This window comes from Limulus polyphemus, unplaced genomic scaffold (assembly GCF_000517525.1).
Source record: "Limulus polyphemus unplaced genomic scaffold, Limulus_polyphemus-2.1.2 Scaffold20, whole genome shotgun sequence".
Taxonomy (NCBI): domain Eukaryota; kingdom Metazoa; phylum Arthropoda; class Merostomata; order Xiphosura; family Limulidae; genus Limulus; species Limulus polyphemus.
In genome coordinates this window covers 1,565,170-1,585,523 of record NW_013665630.1, presented here as the reverse complement: position 1 = coordinate 1,585,523, position 20,354 = coordinate 1,565,170, and the positions used below count along the sequence as shown (strand labels likewise).

The 20,354-nt window shown below is 30.5% G+C and overlaps 1 protein-coding gene across 6 annotated transcripts in view; it reads left to right on the top strand.

The window, feature by feature from the left end:
* LOC106458064 (histone acetyltransferase KAT6B-like) overlaps window positions 1-20,354 on the top strand; it is a 72,575-nt gene that overhangs the window by 44,544 nt on the left and 7,677 nt on the right. For 3 of the 6 annotated variants that reach the window (XM_022384346.1, XM_022384349.1, XM_022384378.1), the window contains 8 exons: window positions 763-866; window positions 1,878-2,026; window positions 4,862-4,934; window positions 7,830-8,060; window positions 10,965-11,058; window positions 12,034-12,180; window positions 13,615-13,702; window positions 16,784-16,940. In XM_022384346.1, coding sequence (XP_022240054.1) covers window positions 763-866; window positions 1,878-2,026; window positions 4,862-4,934; window positions 7,830-8,060; window positions 10,965-11,058; window positions 12,034-12,180; window positions 13,615-13,702; window positions 16,784-16,940 — 1,043 coding nt within the window. The remainder of the gene's footprint in view (window positions 1-762; window positions 867-1,877; window positions 2,027-4,861; window positions 4,935-7,829; window positions 8,061-10,964; window positions 11,059-12,033; window positions 12,181-13,614; window positions 13,703-16,783; window positions 16,941-20,354) is intronic. The other 3 variants (XM_022384371.1, XM_022384360.1, XM_022384352.1) reach the window with 3 other exon arrangements.

Below are 20,354 nucleotides of genomic sequence, written 5' to 3'. Positions count from 1 at the left end.
TGTTCATTTCTATCAAGACTTCTTGAACCTACGTGTTTTTCTAACAGTATTGGTTTTAGGTGATGTATTAAAGTTTTGAGTTGCCACGGGCAGAATTTTATTTAAGTATATGTACATGAGAAAATCAATGAATTCAGTTTTTTACTGCATTATGTGGAAAATGTGTTTTTGTCAAGACTGTAATTAATGATGACAGTGTGTGTCACATATATGTTGGTACATGCCATACAGATTACAAAGTGATATTTTGTTGTTGTTTTTATTCATTCAATTATTTCTGGTACGTTGTTGAAAATTATGTTCCATTGTTAAACATTTCATTACCTAGCCATAGCTACTAGTGTTAGGAAAAAGAAATATTAATACTGTTGTTTCCCATCATGAGAGAGTTAGAACAGTGGTATATTGTGCTTTAAATATATCAAAACTTGTAGACGTATATAGGTTTTAATGTATACATGCAAAAAAAAAAAAAAAAAGCAATAAACTTCCAGACTTTGTCATTTTGATAGATGAGATTGTGTTTGAGTTTCCAGTGCATGATACCAGTATCTCTTCAGAAGTAGTAGTGATCATAGACAGGGGATTAAGTGAAGTTACTAAGTTTGTAAATTTGGTCACTTTTATATGTTAATTTGATGTCTTTAAGTAAGCTGTAATTGAAACTCCTTGTATAGTTGTCCTAGCTTACAGATGAATAGCATGTGTTTCCACTCTGTTGGTGAAGATAGTGATGTTTTTTGCTTCTATTTTTTTTTACAGATATTGAACCATTAGCTTCCAACAACCAGCAGCAGCAACTTCCTCCAGGAGTTACAGAGAAAGATCTAACATTATTCAAGCAGGCCCAAGAAACAGCTTTTCAGGTTAATAGTTTTGATTTTGAAACTTCTTTTTCTTTTCCTGTAAATTACAAAACAATGTAATACTTGGTAAGTGTTTGAAGGTAATATAAGTACACTGTGGTCAGAAGTTACAAATATTTGTAGCAACTATATGTATAAATGTTAAATAGAAAATGAAAAACATCGAGACTTGATTTTTCCTAACTGTAATTCAAAATAAAATGATTAAAAGAAAAAACATTTGGAAATTGTGTATTTAATTTATTAATTAGGTATTGTAATGACTAAAATTGTGAAATATATTCATTGGAGAAGTAATTAATGACTATTGAAGCGCTTACTTGTTATACGTCATACTTGGTTCTGAGTGTAATATGTACCTTGCTGACATTTGGCATTACGTTTTGGATAATTGAAGTTATCTAAAAGCATACGAAATAGTGAGCATTCCATTAACTTTCTAAAGTGTTATTTTTTGCAATATATGAATCAAACTTAGATATCCTATAATAGTGGCAAGCCAGAATCAACAGATTATACTATATAGTGAATTATGGTCTGTCTTGTCCAGGTGTCTGAATAATTGTACCGTTGGTTTGGAAGCAGTTCCATATACTTTCAATAATAATGATATACTCGTAACCAATTTGCATGCTGTGATTGGCCATTTAATTGTCTGATTTTTGTCCATATGTGTGAAACATCCAGATATTTTTTCTGAAAGATTTTTATTTTATTTTAAAGAATTTTCTGAGTCTTTTGTTTAAAACAGGTTTCTGCCTCTTGGATTTTTCAAGATAAATGATGAGAGGAAAATAATTTTGTTTTATATTTCAAGCAAATATGAACAAAGAAAAGATCACAGTTGTGATTTATTCTTGAATTTTTAAAAGCATAATATTTTATTTTAAGTTAAAACATGTAGTGAGTGAGTTCTTTTGGACACACATTATAATTGGTAGATTTATGTATTCCAACTGCATTGATTCACTTGTTTGTTAGAAATATTAAAGCCCTTAAAACATTCTGTAGCTGAATGTGGGTGTGTGTGTTACTTCTCAGACCATGGGCCAAGGAAGTCTACCTTTGGACCCACAAGTACGTTGTCCTGCAGCCATTGAGTTTGGACAGTTTGAAATCCAGACATGGTATTCTTCTCCATATCCACAGGAATATGCAAGGTACATTTTTAGAGGTCATGTTAGCACTTAGATAATTTAGATATATGTGTGTGTGAGTGTGGCATAAGAAAAATATTTATCAAAAATTCATTATAAATATTATAAGTGACTCATGAATGGTCCTTGAATCATTGCATTCTAACCCATTCTTAAAGGAAGCAGAAATTATGATTTGGTTATGATAAGTATTTATTTTCTCTGTGTGTTATTGTTAAACTGGTATGAAAATGTAAGTGCTTTTAGTCTTTCTGATTTGGTCATGCACTTAAATAAATCAAATACTAACTTAGGAAAGGCTTGCCCAACATATGATTTCTTATCTTTTACCTAGTCTTGAAGTTACTTATGATATCATTTGCTCCTGTAATTTAGATTTTCTAAAAGTGGGATAATTGCACACAGATAGAGAAAAAACCATTAATCTCACAACACTAGTTTTATCATTAATGTGATAGTTTCACTCCCAGGTAACTTCTAGTCATAATTATGTTAGGAGCCAAGTTGTTGGCTGCTGCTCATTAAATTTGAGGCTCGTCCTATGCACCTGATACAGTGGATTAATTTGTTGGCCTCCACCATACTCCCCATTTTTTTTTGTGTACAGAATCTATCTTGCTTGTTTCACTCAGGACAACTACAGAGAAAATACCCACGCACTCTTAAGAAGTTTGAGACAAACATGTCAAACATATGCTTGCAAGCTATAAATATATTTTATTATATCACCTTCAGTGCAATAAAAACTAAATTTTCTCTTTATTTAGCAGTCTTTAACTGTGGTATTGCTTTTCACAATTGTATTTTGTGTTCCTTTAAATCAATAATTTACTCCTTTAAGAATTGGAACATTAACCAGCATTAAATATTATGCTTTTAAAAATTACCCAGCTTTTTGAACACATTTTTGGGAAATATTTGTGAACCAAATATTTTGTGGTTTATAACTGTTGGTTATAGGATGCCTAATACATTTGAATCACACAAAAAATTTAAACAAAAATACTGTCATTGTTGCAATTAATCCCTCTTATACCTGTTGTTATTTTTGTGTATCTTACATAGAAAATTAGTGATTTCATTTAGTATTTTTGGTCACTTCTTTCAATGAGTGTTGTAACAGGCAAAACATAAAAATACTCAATATGATACAATAAGTGGACCCTAGTAGTAGTGAATAGTATATAATCAAATCAGTTACTAAATACAATCATTGCAAGCAAAGGTCAATAAAACAACAAAATTTAAGTACAGATACAGGTATACTGTTACAAGTTTAAATCTATTTAGTTTCATGTTACAATTTGAAGTCATTCTGAAAAGATAAAAAGGGTGATTTAGATTATTATTTTTTTGGTGGTAACAAGGTTGGTCAAATTGGCCAACCTTATAAAGCATTAGGATAGAGAAAATAATAAATAAAATATAAAGTGTAACTGAAAGGAAAACATTTGAAATTAGTTAGGAGGTTGTAGAGATTATGCAAATGAAAGTTGAGATTTTTGAGACAAAGAAAAGTATTTTTAATCTTAACATGGAAATCATTTTGCATTTGGAATAGTAAAAAGAAAAAGAATATATATATTCATGGACAAATCTTTTATAAAAATACTTTGTTGAAAAAATCAGATTTTTTGTATATGAAAGACTTGTAGTGTCTACTAAAAGTCTGCTAAGTTTTGTAAAGATGCAAGTACTGTATTAAAAGTTATAGCATGGAAAGTATAATGAGTACAAAATAGTTATGAGGTCAGTTGATTCAACTGACCTCATTGTGAGAGAGATAAAAGGCTATGAGTCTGGGAGAACCCAGTATGGTTCATATAACATCTCTGGGGGAGTGATAGGGTGAAGCCTTCAAAGCTTCTAGGTTATGGACATTATATATTTTGACAATAATAATAACTGAATGGTTAAAAATATTGCTTAACTTGTCTAACTTCTATTAAAATTCACCTCTTTCAGATGCAATAACAAAAGTCGTAAAGCTAAGTTTTTACTGTGAAACAAGTTATTAAATTGCCATATTTCAATCACATCAGCACTGTATACCAATAATTGTTAAAATGGAGAAGGATCTTTATCAAAATACTTTCACATATTCTCTTGACAAACTAAATGTCATTCGAATCACTTTTACATGTATGTATGTGTGTGTGTGTGTGTGTGTTAGAGAGAAAGAGCTAGGCTTGATTGTTGTACCTTAACTATGTTCTAGAAAATAGGTTGTTAAGTTTATTAAGTTGCAATAATGTATTTGCTTGAAATTACCATTGCATAGGTTTCCATCATCTTTTGCATTAGTACACATGGCTACATTTCTATAGTTTATGTACATCGTTGTTTGGTGTCGTCTAATAGATTACTTTGAACTCGGTGGAACTACATCATTGAAACAGCTACCGTGTAACCAATTATTTATATTAATGTGTGTTTGGTAGAGTAACAGAAAATAGACATGGAGGTTGATATAAACTTAGATTTGGTTTAAGTGGATAAATAATGAGTGATTTCTTAATAAGTAGAGTTTGCTTGTTACTAGTGCTGCTTACGATGACAAGGTCACTTATTATTTTCTTGGTAAGTGTATAAAGTACCATGACATTGAAATGTGATTCACTTTATTACATGGTGGTTTTGGTGAGGTATTTTAGGAAAAAATAAAACAAGAGCTAAGTTTGCAGTATTGGATGACTTAAATTATTACAAGGAAACATGAAATATCTTAAACTGTGTACCTAAAAAATAAAAAAACATTGAAAGATATTTAATATGCATAATATATCATGTGTAGGAAAAAAGTTTATGGTGAGTATGTGAATTCTTCTGTCATTTCAGACTGCCAAAATTATTTGTATGTGAGTTCTGTTTGAAGTATATGAAGAGCAAAAGCATTCTAGCAAGGCACATGGTAAGTAAATGTATAAATATTGTATTACTCAGTTATTACTGAAAAACTGTTCAATATGTTTTTTTGTTGTTGTTTTTTAGTGGAAATCTTAAGTCATTTTCATTTCTGCACAGTTCCAATGTAATAGTTGTGTTCTTTGGACATTTTTTTAGTAAACTATTTATAGTACTTTTTGCTTTATTAAAATAATAAGCTTAAGTTTTCAGAACAATGTTTTGAAACATACAGTACTGCCACATTATAAGGCCATTGGTTATAATGCTTTCTCGAATATATTGCTGTGATGCCTTGGCTCCCAAAAATTTAGTATTATCTGCTGCTTAGCTCATTGCCATGTAACTTCAGAGGCTAAAGTCATTACACTCTATTACGAAATAAAGGGAGGGAAAAGCAAGAAGTCTCGAGTGCAGAGCCCAGAGATGTGACTATCGAGTTCAGATGTGAACTTGATATTGGGATGTTGGGAATTAAGGTAAGAAAAGAATTTTGAAATGTGACTCGATTGTCAAGATATCAAAAATATTTAAAGTCACATGAGCAGTTTTCTAGCCACTTGCATTCATGGTAGCATAGAAAGCTATAAGCTATTGTTGGACCCAGTGAGTATTCCATCTATCTGGTATTAAATGACATAATTAAAGAGGAAATGGTTTAACTTTGTGGAGAAGGCAAGAAGTTCCAAGAATTGTTTATGGCTGAAACCAAGATACTGCTCAATATCAGAAAGAAAGAGATGTCATGTCATTAATTGCAGCAGGTTTAGAGTAGTGTTAAGCCTGCTCACTTTTGGCACAATTTTAATTATTCAATGAAAATGGCAATTGTTTTTAAGATGAATATTTTAACCAATCATATTCTTTCTACTATAAAGCACCTGTCTCTACCAAATACATATAAGATAATCAGCTCATTACACATTCTTAGAATTTACATCAAAAAGAGATGATGCACATTTAGAAAAAGTTCAAAATGCCCACACTTACCAGTGTGTCACCAGGAGAAGAAAGCTTATTCAATCTCTGAGAAACTTTCAATAATTGATGAAATAAAGAAAGAAGCCAGAGTTGTGTATCCAAAGAATTAGATATAGTTGGATTAATGGTCAGGGGTTGGCTTAAAGAGGAAGAGACCTTGGCAACTTGTACATGTGGTAAATGGCGTACCTTTGTTGGGTGAAATTCTTCAAGCACAAGCAAAGAAATTCTCAAATTGACTGAATGGCGACAGATTTTGAGGCAAGCAGTGGGTTGCTGTTTAGATTCAAAGATCATCACAGTATTGGCTAAGTGTCTGTCTACGATGATCAGCACTCGGCAGACAAGGAGGCTGCCAGTTCATATTCTGAGAAACCATGCAAGATACTTGAGGCAGGTGGCTACTCTGATTCAAGCAGGTAAAGATGAGAATAACAATTCTCTTGTACTGCAACAAGACAGGAAATCACAAGCTAAGACCACTTGCAATATGAAAATATGGAAAACCTTGCTGCTTTTATCATGTCAGTATGAAGAACGTGCTCTTTATATATAAACACAGCAAAAATTCCTGGATGATCAGCTCAAACTTTAAAGACTTGTTCCATAATGGCTTCGTTCTTGTCATCATATAAGAACTAAGAAGAAAGAAGCTGGAACCGAAAGCCTTGCTTCTGCTATACAACTGTGCTGCCCATTTTTCGATAGAAACTCTCACCTCTAGAGATGGTTTGATTGAGGCTGAATTTCTTCCAAAAAATACAGCCACTCAACCAAGAGATTGTATCTGCCTTCAAACAAAATTATTGCAGAGACCTTACCCACTCCATGGCAGACAGCTCAAAGAATGTTGTTAACTTTTTGAAGGAGCTTAGCCTTAAAGAGGCTCTCATTATTGGAGGTAGAGCTTGGGAAAATGTTTCATAAAAATGCACAGAAAGATGCTGTAAGAAAGGCAGTCTATGGATTACGATGGCTTCGATATAAACGATACAGCTATAGCCAGGATAGTGACATCACTTAATAACTTAAAATCGATGATGACCACCCCACCTTTGAAAAGCTCTTAGATGAGGAGATTATACTGACCTTCCAAAGCCAAGCGGCAGTTAATAACGATGATGATCAAATTTTGACAGAGGAGAGACCACATCCTCCTGCATTACGTCTGGCTAAACACCTCTAGGAAGTTTTATACTGGATGGAGCGACATCCAATGGTTATTCCAAGAATTGTGATGCATATGCGAAATGCTGTACATTATGTTCGGAAAGAGGAAAGTTTGTATTCATATTGTATCTTATTTTATCTATCTTCTTTTTATATCTATTCTCCCAATGTAAAGAAAAGAAATGGTTATTTTATTTAATTGATTGCTTTAGTCGTCTTTTGAATCTGTACTTGTTCAGTATGAGTGCCTTCTTTACTAGTTGGTTATAATGCTCCCCCCACCTATATTGCTCTTGGGTAGCATTATAATGAGGCAGTACTGTAGTTGTAATTTGACTTGATTTTGTATGATATACTTTTAAATAATGTTTTGTGTGATAAAGATTAGTTCCTCAAAAAGAGATTCATTTTCAGTTAAGGAATTGTCTTAGTCATTAGAATTGTTATATTTTTGGGATAAACACAGCTTATGTTCAGTTGTTGTTTTAAAACTTGACTCTCGTGGAATCATTTAAGCTCACACAGTTTACCTCAAATTGTTTTGAAATTCTGCTTTAGAGCTAGAATACTATCAGTTTGTAAATGATCTTAATATAGAAATTGTTTGGTTAAATGGAAATTTAAAGAATAAGGTTTTTACTTTAAATAACCTAAAAACAAACAAACTTGGTAAACAAAATTTATTTCTTAATTTAATAATATTTCTTTTAATGATACCATAACAGTAAATGTGTGTGTGGACATTTTGCAGCACAAGTGTACATGGACTCATCCTCCTGCTACAGAAATATACAGAAAAGGTGAAATCTCCATATTTGAGGTTGATGGAAATATCAATAAAATCTATTGCCAGAATCTCTGTCTGCTAGCCAAGCTGTTCCTGGACCACAAGACCCTCTATTATGATGTGGAACCATTCCTGTTTTATGTCCTCACCAAAAATAATGACAAAGGCTGCCATCTTGTAGGGTATTTTTCCAAGGTAAGTAAGGCAGGTTTTTAGATAAGAAAACATGTGTGAATGATACTTAATAAGACTGACAGAACTGTTCAAAATGTGGTCACCTGTGTGTATGAAAGACTTTGAGGTGTAAGTGACACATCAGCAACTTTCATGCTTCATTTTTTATATATATAATATTTATATTTGTAACTGAATTCAGTTATATTTGCATGTTAACTGCTATGAACGATTGAGCTTAACCTTGTGTTTAATCCTAATATAATTATAAAACTATATATAAATTTACATTTGTTTTTATTCGTTTGATGTTCTTTGGGTTGATTATTTTGTATACTCTTTGATTTATGAAAGTACTGACAAATATATATTAGCTATATTGTAGGTCTTAAAATAGTAGTTTAGATGGAATAAGATGTCTATCAGGTTAATTCAAACAACACTGCTTATTCTAAAAACAATTGGCGAAGTCTAACTTCAGACAAGCCCATTTGTATAACTATGAGCTAACAAGTCTTTGTGATATACATTATGGCTTGCAATAGAGAAGAATGTTCTCAATCTTTAGTAATGATACGTCTATAAGTACCTAGGCTTAACAGCCCTTTTTGTTTACAGCTGGTGTTTTGACCAATGTAGAATAGTCTCAGCAAAGAAACAAAAATAACTTTCCATACATGATTTGTCTGACATTTTGTTTCATACATGTTATTATTATTTTTTTTAACATACTTGTGCACCTTTGCAGTGACTTATTTCAAAACCCTACTATCTATAATGATTGTGCATGCATTGGCTAAGTCAGAAGGAAAGACTGCGCTCTTAATGTTGGAAATTTTTAGTATACATGGAAAATTTTCTAAATATATGTATATATGTATGCAGAGTTAATAGTTAAATTTTATGAAATGAGTAAATTGTGAACAAACCTGTGCATAACAAACTGAAGAATCTGTTGAATGATGAGAACACTATCTAATATAAGTTAACATTAAGTTGCTTCCTGCATCTTGGCAAGCTGACTAAAAGTTATTTAATAAACACTGCTGATACTAATATTAGCTAAGAGCTCATTGTGTGTAATACTGTGTATAATATGATCACATTATGACTATAACTTTGACATCTGTAGTTTTGGAGTTTGGCAATAAGTAAACAAATGGATTTACATATCTATGATATATTACCTTTCCCAACAAGGGCTCGGTCAATTTGACCGACCACGTGACCTCTTTGTACTTGTCTCAAGTCTTTATAGATTTAATACTTCTAACTTTCAATATAGTGTGTATATCTTCACAAAATATGACATACTTTCAGTTAACATCATGTCTTTCGCATACAAAAAATATTTTTTAGTCAAGTATTTTTAATAAACTAAAATAAAGATTTCTCTATGAATATATTAAGTATTTGTTTTGAATAGTCCATGTGCAAAGTAATTTTCATGTTAAGATTAAAAATATTTTTCCTCATTTCAAAAATCTCAAATTTCCATAGTGTCATCCCTAAAAACCCCCCAATTACACTTCAAACGTTTTTTCCAGTAAAACCTTAGATTTCATCTGTTATTTTCTTTACCTTAACTCAAAACAGGATCGGTCAATTTGACCAACCTCATAATCACCAAAATAAATTTAAATAAATCTAAATTACCATTTTTTTCTTTCTAGAATGACTTCAAATTGTAAACATGAAACTATATTCGTTTATCATAAGTAGCTTTAATTTCATAACATTATACATCTATTTATAATTAAATTTTATTGTTTTATTGCCCTTTGAACTGTGTCTAACTACCATCAGTGCCATAATAAGTTGTAAATCACTTTGTGCACGTTACGCTATTGAATTACATTACCTGCGTGCAGCCAGCGTGTGTGCCTCATGAAACATTTTTATTATATTATTATTTATTTTACCTAATCTAATCTTAACTAACCTAAAATGATTCCTATTTTTACATTTTAGTTACTTTTATAATAATAAATAAAGAATAAACATGAGAAACAAGAAATAAATTACTTACCCAATTTTCTTTTTTCTTGCTGTCAATTGTCGATTATATTTAAGCCTACATATTTTATACTAATGGTAGTAGTGCATTAAATAATTTTTATTTAATTAAGTAATTCACCGAAGAACATAGACTAATAACATGCAAAAAGCAATTTCCCATAACTCTTAAAATATTTCTGGTTTTCTAACTATGCGACAAGAGCTGTTACAAATTTAACCAAGCAAGTCGTTAACTTTCCCATGGGAATGCAGCTTGTACTCTTGAGTGAAATTGACATTTATCTGTTCAGAACACAACATTATACAATACATCATTTGACAGATGTATTGTAAATGTAAAAGAGAACTATTAATAAAGCCTAAAAGAGAGAAGGGGTGTGAATTTCTACTTATAGCTCTGTAACCAAACAAAATTGAAGGATAGAAAAATTGTTTGTCTGAACAATAACAATATTTTAGGGAGCATTTTGTCTAATTTTGTACATTTTCAGGGGGTGGTGGATAAAATAGATAAGAGAAGATGCCTAGAGAAAATGTATTACTGTGTAAAACTAGAGGAAGTTTAGATTTTATTTTTAGTATTTCCTTATAGAATTAAGAACTTAAAACGTATTTACAATTAAAATATGGATTATTAGCTAAGTGTTTATGCCACATTAATTGGTATAACATAAACAAAAAGTAGTTTTTGTAAGACACTAAAACCTTCTGTAATGCGTATTAAAGGATACCCGGGGCAATAGGGTTAAAACCATAGTATATGCATTCATTGAATACGTGAAGTGATTACTCTGAATAAAGAAAAAGTTGGGGTGGATTATTTTTGATCTGCCATTTCTAGTTGTGTTGTTTTATTAGCAAAGTAGCACTAAAGCACACTGTAAACCTATATAATTTATATTTCAGGAGAAACACTGTCAACAGAGATATAATGTATCCTGCATTATGACCATGCCACAGTACCAAAGAATGGGCTATGGTCGACTTCTGATTGATTTCAGTAAGTATCATTGCTAAGGATTTCATAATGTAACAGAAGCAGAGTAGAGTATTACCTTATTACTGTTTCTAGCATAAGCACTTTGGTTTTATTTACCCAACTTAGATAACATAGATCCCAAATACTGAGTGTTTAAATAATATAGTAAATAGATCTGTATGCACAAAATACACTATGTAAATTGGCTTAATGTTCCTTTGTGTAAAAAACAATATTGTCATTTAGCTCCCCCTCCCCTCAGTTTGGAGTGCAGTTGATCAAGTACAAAATTTGTTTAAGGTGTGTGTGTTTGTACAATTTTTTTTTTCACCAACAAGTGATGGCCAAAAAAATAAAATGGATGTTGTTTCACTTTCAATGAAACTACCCTAGGGTATATTTGGAGAAATTAACTTGTCTCATGTTTTCTTCATGTGTCTCTTGATTCTTACGTAGGCCTACTGTATAGTTTTGCTCAGTTTAAGAAACCTTTTAAAATGCATCCATTTTTAATGTGAACACCATGTTTAAAAACAAACTTCAGTATATTTTTGTAAAATTAAGAGATCTGATAAATATTACAATACAATATTCTTTAAAAATGGCACTATTTTGTCATGAAAAATCTGTTGTTTGTGCTGAAGTGTCAATGTCTTGTATTTTGTGATTAAAATGTACATTATGTAAAAGGTAACCACTTAAAATATATACTCTAATCTTATGTGCAACTTGTGTATCATCCAGTTATATTCAACTTACTCTGCAGAACCAATTCTATATTTAAAAATTTCTCTGGAAGAAGTTATCTATCAGTTCAATAAAGAGTTTTAAGATAATTTGATCTTATGACCTGTAATTGTAGCTAGTTGTGTGAAGCAAAATGAATCTTACGTTAAGCATAAAAGATTTTTGGAGGTTGTGTTGATACGATTCAAGGTTAAATCATGTTTTCAATACTTTTTTTTTACATGTATATCATAATTTTGTGTGTTTCAGGTTACCTTCTTTCAAGAAAAGAAAATTTGGCAGGAACTCCTGAGAAACCTTTATCAGATCTTGGATACATAAGTTACAAATCATATTGGAAAAGTGTAATTCTCGAGTACTTGTATAACTATCAGGATAAAAAGATCACTATAACAAGTGGGTATATAAAACTTAACTGTTTTTACTAACATATGGTGTTTGTTGATTATTAATAGTATCAGTTCACATGGATCCTGTTGGTTTTTGTGGTACATGGTTAATATTGTTCACATTACTTAGTTTCTATGTATTTTAATGTGTTATATGTTTTTATTAGTTGCACTTTTTAAATAGTTTATGTTTATATTTGTATGAATGTATAATCATATGTTATTTTTTAATTTAATTTTCTTACACAGAGTTACGTAAAGAGGTTTTTTATTATTATTAATAATATGTATATGTTAGTACAATTAGCAGTAAGTCATAATCAAAATTGTTTTCCTCCTGCAATAAGTCTGTAGTAAATATCCCTTCCTTAGCAAATGTTCTCATATTCAAAATATGGCTTGGTGGTTAGGGTACTCAATCCAAAATAAGCGGGTTTGCGGGTTCGAATCCCTGTCACTGAACATGCTTGCTCTTTCAGCTTTGGCGGCATTATAATATTATGGTAAATTCCACTATTTGTTGGTAAAAGAATAGACCAAAAGTTGGCAGTGGGTGGTGTTGACTAGCAGCCCTCCCTATAGTCTATCACTGCTAAATTAGGGATGGTTAGCCCAGAAGACCCTTGAGTAGCTTTGCATAAAATTCCAAATAAACGATGTACAAAATTAATCAAAACACACAAAAATATATAAAGCCTCTGTTTTACCTATTACATGTCTCTCATAAGGCTCCCAAAATAATGTTACGGGGAATTGTTTATACTGATTGTTGTTTCTTCTCTTCCTCATTTATCTGTAATATATTTTTAATTTTCCTTTTTTAAAATGAGATGAGCAATCTTCACTGTAATAATCGTGTTTTTGCTGTATCCACAGTAAATCCTTGACTGAATTTTATACTTAATTTTAATTAATATTTTATAAAATTATTTATTTTATTTTTAAAAACATTCTAAATCAATGGAAGGATAGTCTTAATTTATCTTCTACACTAAACTCATTGTCATCATATGGTAGAACACAGGATTTGTCTGTGATTTCCAAGCTGTCCCCTGGTGGGTCAGCAGTAAGTTTCCATACTTACAAACCTAATATTGGGATTCATTTCCCCACTGTGGATAGATTGCAGATAGCCCATTGTATGGCTTTGCATTAAGAAGACACCACCAACAGAAACATTTCCAAATCTACTGAGACGTAGAGAGAAGTGATTTACTTTGTTGTTATTTTAAACAAGTGAGGATGTTAAAAATTTGTGCTCATTTCAAGTCATATGATATGTACTTAACATAAATTGTCTGTTAAAAGTTATGTCCAATTCTACTGAAAAATATAGGGAACAGTGTTTCAGTTTTTTAATTTTAAGTAAGTGAGGGCGAAAAACATTACGTTGATTTCAAACCAGATTATATGTAGACTAACTGGTATTGTCTGTTAAAAGGTATATCCAAAGCTACTGGCTTAAACCCGCATGACATAGCCACTACACTTCAATGTCTAGACATGATCAAGATTGGAGAAAATGAAAGGTAACAAAAAAGCCTACCAAGTTGTGGTTTGTGATTCTGTTATTCTTCATATGTGAAAAAAGAAGAGTAATTGAATGTTGAAAAATACATATTTAAGATCTAGTAAATTATACTATTTTTCTATAAAATGCTTTTGAGTATTTTCTCTGAATTAACATAATAGATATGAATTTCAGCATGATTTTAGTTTGTCAGATTAAAATCTGTTATTCGACAAGAAATTGTGTATAGTATCAGGTTTTTTTACTATGCTGTTTTGCTGCTGACAGATTAATATAATGTTACTCAGGATGTTGTTTCGTAACTGTAACAGTAAGTAATATTAAAGCAATTGTGGTGATATTTTGATGTGTTTATAAGGTAGCAAGAGAAAATCAAACCTAGTTTTAAGATGACTCAGCAAATGAACACTTTAATTCAGAGTGCTATAAATATTTACAAATTTAACCAAAGGTATCTAATGCAAAAGAAAACATTTTAACCAGTATATCTTTTAAAGCAAGTTTTTACTACAAATATGGTAAAAAGTTCATGAATAGTTTATTTAACATATCATAAGAGTTATTATAATTTTTATATAATAATATCAGGGTGTGGATTTTAGTGTGAAACAGCTTCTCATTTGCTTTTAGCTTGTCTCTGCATCCTTGAGTCATGAGATCCTACTATCGAAAATTTTAATGTCACCAATATGGTACATACAATGCAAAAAAAAACTGTATTTTTTTTTAATTGCACATCACAAAAAGTAAAGATTTATGAAAAATAAAGTAGCAACTGTAATGTTCTATTTACAAGCATTTGCTGATAGGTGTATTTGCCCCATCAGTTTGTGCATCTAAAACACAGTAATCTACTACACAAGAAAACTTGCAATATAATTACTTTCACATTAATTGTTTGACTACAGGGCTGGGTGCATTGCACCAAGTATGTAACCATGAAAGTATTCATACTATAACTTTTGATAATGTATGTGTATCTTTATGAAATGTTGCAGATTATCACTAATTGTTACAAGGCTTTTGTACACAAAATATTGGGTTTTTCAATTTTTTCTTTCAAATGTTGACCATCCAACATGCAAAGTAATTTTTATTTTAAGATTAAAAATACTTTTCTTCATCTGATAATTGAAAAATTTTATTTGCATAATCTCAGTAACCTCTTAAAATAACTATTAAATTTTTTTTTTAGAAACCTTTATATTTTGTCTGTTATTTTCTCTACCTTAAACTCTACATAGGGTTGGTCAATCTAATTGATCTTGTAACCACCATAAAAAATTAGCAAATCTAAGTTACCCTTTTTTATTCTAGAATGACTGCAAATTGTAACAGGAAACCACAAATGTCTGTCTGTCTGTCTAATCCTGCCACACAAGTTGTAAATCATGTGGTGCATATGCAGCTCCTGCTACTGTATTGAATAACATAAAACTGACATTTTCAAAGTATAAATGTCTTACTCTTCTTGCCTTAGTACCAGTGTACCAGTATTTTGTAAAATACAATCACATTTTGGTTATCAAACATTAAATATATATATATCTATTATTACTATTTACAAATAAATTCTTAAATTTCAGTTATTTTTTTTAAAACATAGAACAGTAAATAAAATATATAGAAAACTTGTGCATCATACTTGCTAAGCCTCATTAAATTTTACACGTGGAGGATGTAAAAAAAATATATGTACATTTTGTAGGTTTTATATATGCATTTTGAAATAACAAAAAATTATGAATTACAGTATTGTTACCACAAAATTCCACTGTAATTTATCTGGCTTCCTGAGCTGTATTTGGGTCTAAAAACCTCATTTCCAATCAGCATATTGCCTTGATCACCACTATTGATCACTCTATAATAGTAATAACGGCTTTACCCGTGTAAGTACTTTAGGAAGACTGACAGAATTATGTTGTTCAAAATGAGCACTTTTGATTGGTAATAAACATGTACTTAAAAGAAGTAGGTGTAGTTAAACAAGTATTTACAAAAGAGAAAGAGCTGGGCAGAGCCAATATGGTGGGTTTGTTTGGTATAATAATATCTCAGCAAATAGAAAAGGTAGGAGGTTCTTATTTCATTTAGTAGCTAGACAATTTGAGTTTCTAATTCATTAAAAACTGTAGACTTTACATTTTATGATGCTCAAAATACAATATGAGCAAGTGCAGAAAATGTTGTACCATGTGACATAAAAAATAAATATTTAGCAATTTTTTAAAAATTTACTTTAGAATTAAGAAATTAAATAATGTATAATACTAAAATTTGAATGGCAAATTACAATTTGATTCCAATTTTATGGACATACATTCATAAAATAGTAGTTTAATAAAATTTTGATTGCAAGTCTACGAAACATAATGACGTGCTTTGACCCCGACCCATATGGAAAGGGTTAAACAGTCTTGACGTATAAATTTACTTTTAAGTGCTTGCAAAGTAAGAAAAATAATTACTTCATCATTTTGTATGTTTGTCATTAGAGAGAGAGATTAAAGTCTTAGCTTAAATTCTGGAAAAAATCGTTAATTTTCTTGTGTAATATAATAAGGTGAGTAGTGGCTTCTCAAGAATCTGGATACAGGTTCCCAGATGGAAGTGCTGTTGAACTTATAAACAGTAATAATGTGAGCTTTAGCTGCTGGTTTAAGCATTATAGTGGACACAAACTGCATGTGGGGGCATACACACCAAAGCATAAACTCATGTTTTGTGAGAATAGTAACTATGAAATTGATTTATTAGTATTTAGTCTTCAGTTAATATTATGTTTAAAATACTTTAATTAATTACAAAAGGTGTGTGTGTTGAAAAATTCATATTAGATATATTGTAGAAGTCAAGGTAAGAGTTGTATGTAAGATAAAACTGCTGTGGCTGTTTTTGAATGCATTTCTTGTTCAAAGAATTTCATTCAACCTCTGACTTTTTTAAAGAATGTATAAAGAAAAAATATTTAAAAAGAACTAATTATCTGTCAAACCTTAAAGCTTATAAGATATGGCAAACAGCTGTAATTGCTACTGACGAAATATTTAATGTTTATTTCTCACTACGAACACAGATTATTTGTTGACAGGCCAATCCTCAATGTCAACAAAAGTATGCTTGACCAGCACATGGCCAAAGTCCAAAAAAACCAAGATAAGCGGATTGCACTAGACTCTGAATGTTTGCGATGGACACCACTTGTTAGCTGTCCAACTCAGGATGATGAACAGGTATTTGAAATTTTAATTAGTTATTTATTCTTAAGTACACAAGAATTTGATTAACAATAAGATTATATACTATATAAAACTACAATGCTAAAAATGTTATAAACTGTCTTATAAGAAGTTATACAATTAACTTGTAGTTTGATGAACATAAAAGAGTATAACAATATCATAACAGTAACATTTATGTGCTGGATGTATTGTCAGTACTTATGAAAAAATTCAATTTTCCAAAGATTTCTTGAGATAGCTTGTGAATTTCAGTTGATTGACACTTCATATTGTAGCTTTTAGTCCTAGAAATAATTTGAAGTGAAACTAATGAAGTTAACCTTAATTTTAAACATCCATTCTATTTTAAAACAATCTTAAAAGAAAATGTAATATTTTGTATGTTAAAAAACATGACTGTAATAGCCTCACAAATAACTTTTTTACAGTCAGTTTTTTGTTGTTCATCAAATTGTATGTAAATAGTCTTGGAAATTACAACAAAGTTATATTTTCTATTCCAAAAAAGGTAACATGTTCACAATACTTTTATGAACTTTTCAATAAGATATTCAAATTATTTGGTCAAGAGGAAAAACTATAAAACTACATTTGAGTTATCTGACTATATTGGCATCACTTCAGTTTCAAAGGAAGTTGTTATTTTATGGTATAATGAATAATTAAATTTCTAATTTCCTGAAATCAGAATTTGTTGCCTTAAGCTCTAAACTAGTGATATGCAAACAGGATTCATTATTAGAACCTGACCAAGAACAATTAAATATGCAGATAATCTCTTTTGAGATGTGTAGGTATAAGCATTCATTAAATTCTAGGTATGGACATGTTTCAAGCATTAGCAAGGTTCATCCAACATTTGATTAAAATAAGACTACTGTTTCTTTCCTTCAAGAAAAATGTGGGTCAGTTAAATGTTTAGTTTGAAAAACTTATGAAATATGATGATTTTCTAACCAGTTATACAAAAGGTTGTTGGAATATGATAAAACATTTAAGGATGCAAACCTTACTTCACCCTTGCAAATGTTCATGTGAGCACTAGAATTTAACAAGTGGTTGCAGATTTTGTGGACTGTTGAGAGCCATTTCACAGAATTTGAAAATAATGACAGTGTATGGGTACAAAGGCAAGCAGGTGAGTAACTCGATTGTGAACGTGTTGTATCAGCTCTTGAAAGATCGTGTTAGGAGTATTTTAATTTCAAGTGTATGGGCATAGAACCATATTCGAAGCATCTGTATGTTTAAATGACCCTAGATATCAAAATATTGTAAATGAACATGTTTCAGTAGCAGTGTTGGACATTTTGGTTAGCAGACCTTCCTGTTTCTCCAGTGGCGTAATGCTCTCAGCCACAAATCACAGACAATTCCATGACTGATTAAAATAACTATCAGTTTCAATAAATGGCATGCCTAGGTCTTAATCCTGTAGAACGCCATTGGGTCCACATAGAGATTATATTGAAATGTTTGATACTAGCCTAACAGTTATTATGAACTGGCCAAGCTCATGAAACAGCAGTGGAGACAAATTGCACAAAACATGTGATGGAATCCTTTTTGCAGCATGCACCAAAGAATAGTAGCAGTAATTCAGGTCATAGGTGGTGCTGCACCATGTTAAGAGTTAATTGTTAGGACTCACCCTACCCCGCTCTAACTGTGCAGATACTTTTGAATTTATTTATTTCACTCAGCTTGTATTTCCACACTATTTATTTTTTTGACACATAGAACATATATGCAACATGTTTTACCTGTTATTAAAAGCTAATGTGGAAAAAAAATGTCATGGAAATCATGATCTTAGTGTCATTTGAAATTGTTTAGACTAATTGAATACTTATGTGTTATGTTTATTACTGATTAACAACTTTAATTTTCATAAAAATACTTTCTTTGGAATTGTGAAAAAAGTACAATGAAATAATTAAGGAAAATTGATTTGCAATTACCTGTTTTTAATGTTTTTTAGATGTTAGGCTAGAGAAAATAACAGATAAAATATAATGTTTTATAACTATTTAGAAAGTTTTAGAGATTACACAAATGAAAGTTGAAATTTTTTCAGGTGAATAAAAATATTTTTAATCTTAACATGAAAATCACTTTGCACTCAGACTGGTTAATAAAACTGCTTGATATATTCCAAGACAAATCTTTATTAAAAATACTTGATTTAAAAATCTGATTTTTTATATACAAAAATATTGAAATGTTTAATGGATGTCTGCCAGATTTTGTGAAGATACACATACTGCATCAAAAGTTATAATATGGACACTGTAACAAGTACAAAATGGTTATGAACTCGGTCGATTCAACTGAGCACTGCATGGAAAGAGTTGACTAATCTTATTTTTGCAATGTGTCAGTAAGTCCTCTCTCACTAGTTTCTGAAAAGCTAGTGTTTTGTAACACAATATAATAAACAATACATGCAGGGACATGTAACCAACATCAAAAGACTAAATAATTTGGCTTTTAACATAAAAACAACAATGTGCAAGTGACATAATTATTGGTTTAATTTACTTCTACTAAAGAGTCACTAGCTTAAAGGTGTGATATTACAACCTATGTTTTAACATAAAAACAACAATGTGCAAGTGACATAATTATTGGTTTAATTTACTTCTACTAAAGAGTCACTAGCTTAAAGGTGTGATATTACAACCTATGTAAGTTTGTGTCGCTGTTTTATAACTTACAATAATCTGAACACTGTAAATATAAGAATATAATCAAATTAATTTAAGCTGATTACTTTGTTATTAACTCTCTCACAACAGACTTGGTCAGTTTCATCGACCATGTGACCTCTTTGTACTCATTCAAAGTATTTATAGATTTGGTACTACTGACTTTTAATATAGTGTGTATATCTTCATAAACTTTTCTGTCTTTCACATACAAAAAATATATTTTTTTATTGAAGTATTTTTAGTAAACTAAAAAAAGATTAATGTCTTGAGTATTTGTTTTGAATAGTCTATGTGCAAAGTGATTTTCATGTTAAGATTAAAAATACTTCAACTCAAAAATCTCATATTTCATTTGTGTAATCTATTAAACCTCTTAAATACATTTATTTTTTGCTATTAATGACACTTAACCCTACTTTTTTTTAGACTAATGGTAGTAATGCACAAAATAATTTTTATTTAATTATATAATGTACCAAATAAATAGAATAATAACATGCAAAAAAGCAGACAATTTCCTCTAACTATTGCAATTTTTCTGGCTTTCTATCTATGCGACAAGAGCCATTAAAAATTCATCCATGCTAATTGTTGTCTTTCCTGTGGGAACGAAGCTTGTACTAAAAGAGAAATTACCAATTTTTGGTTCAGAACACAGCATAATATAATACATCATTTGATAGATAAAACCTTG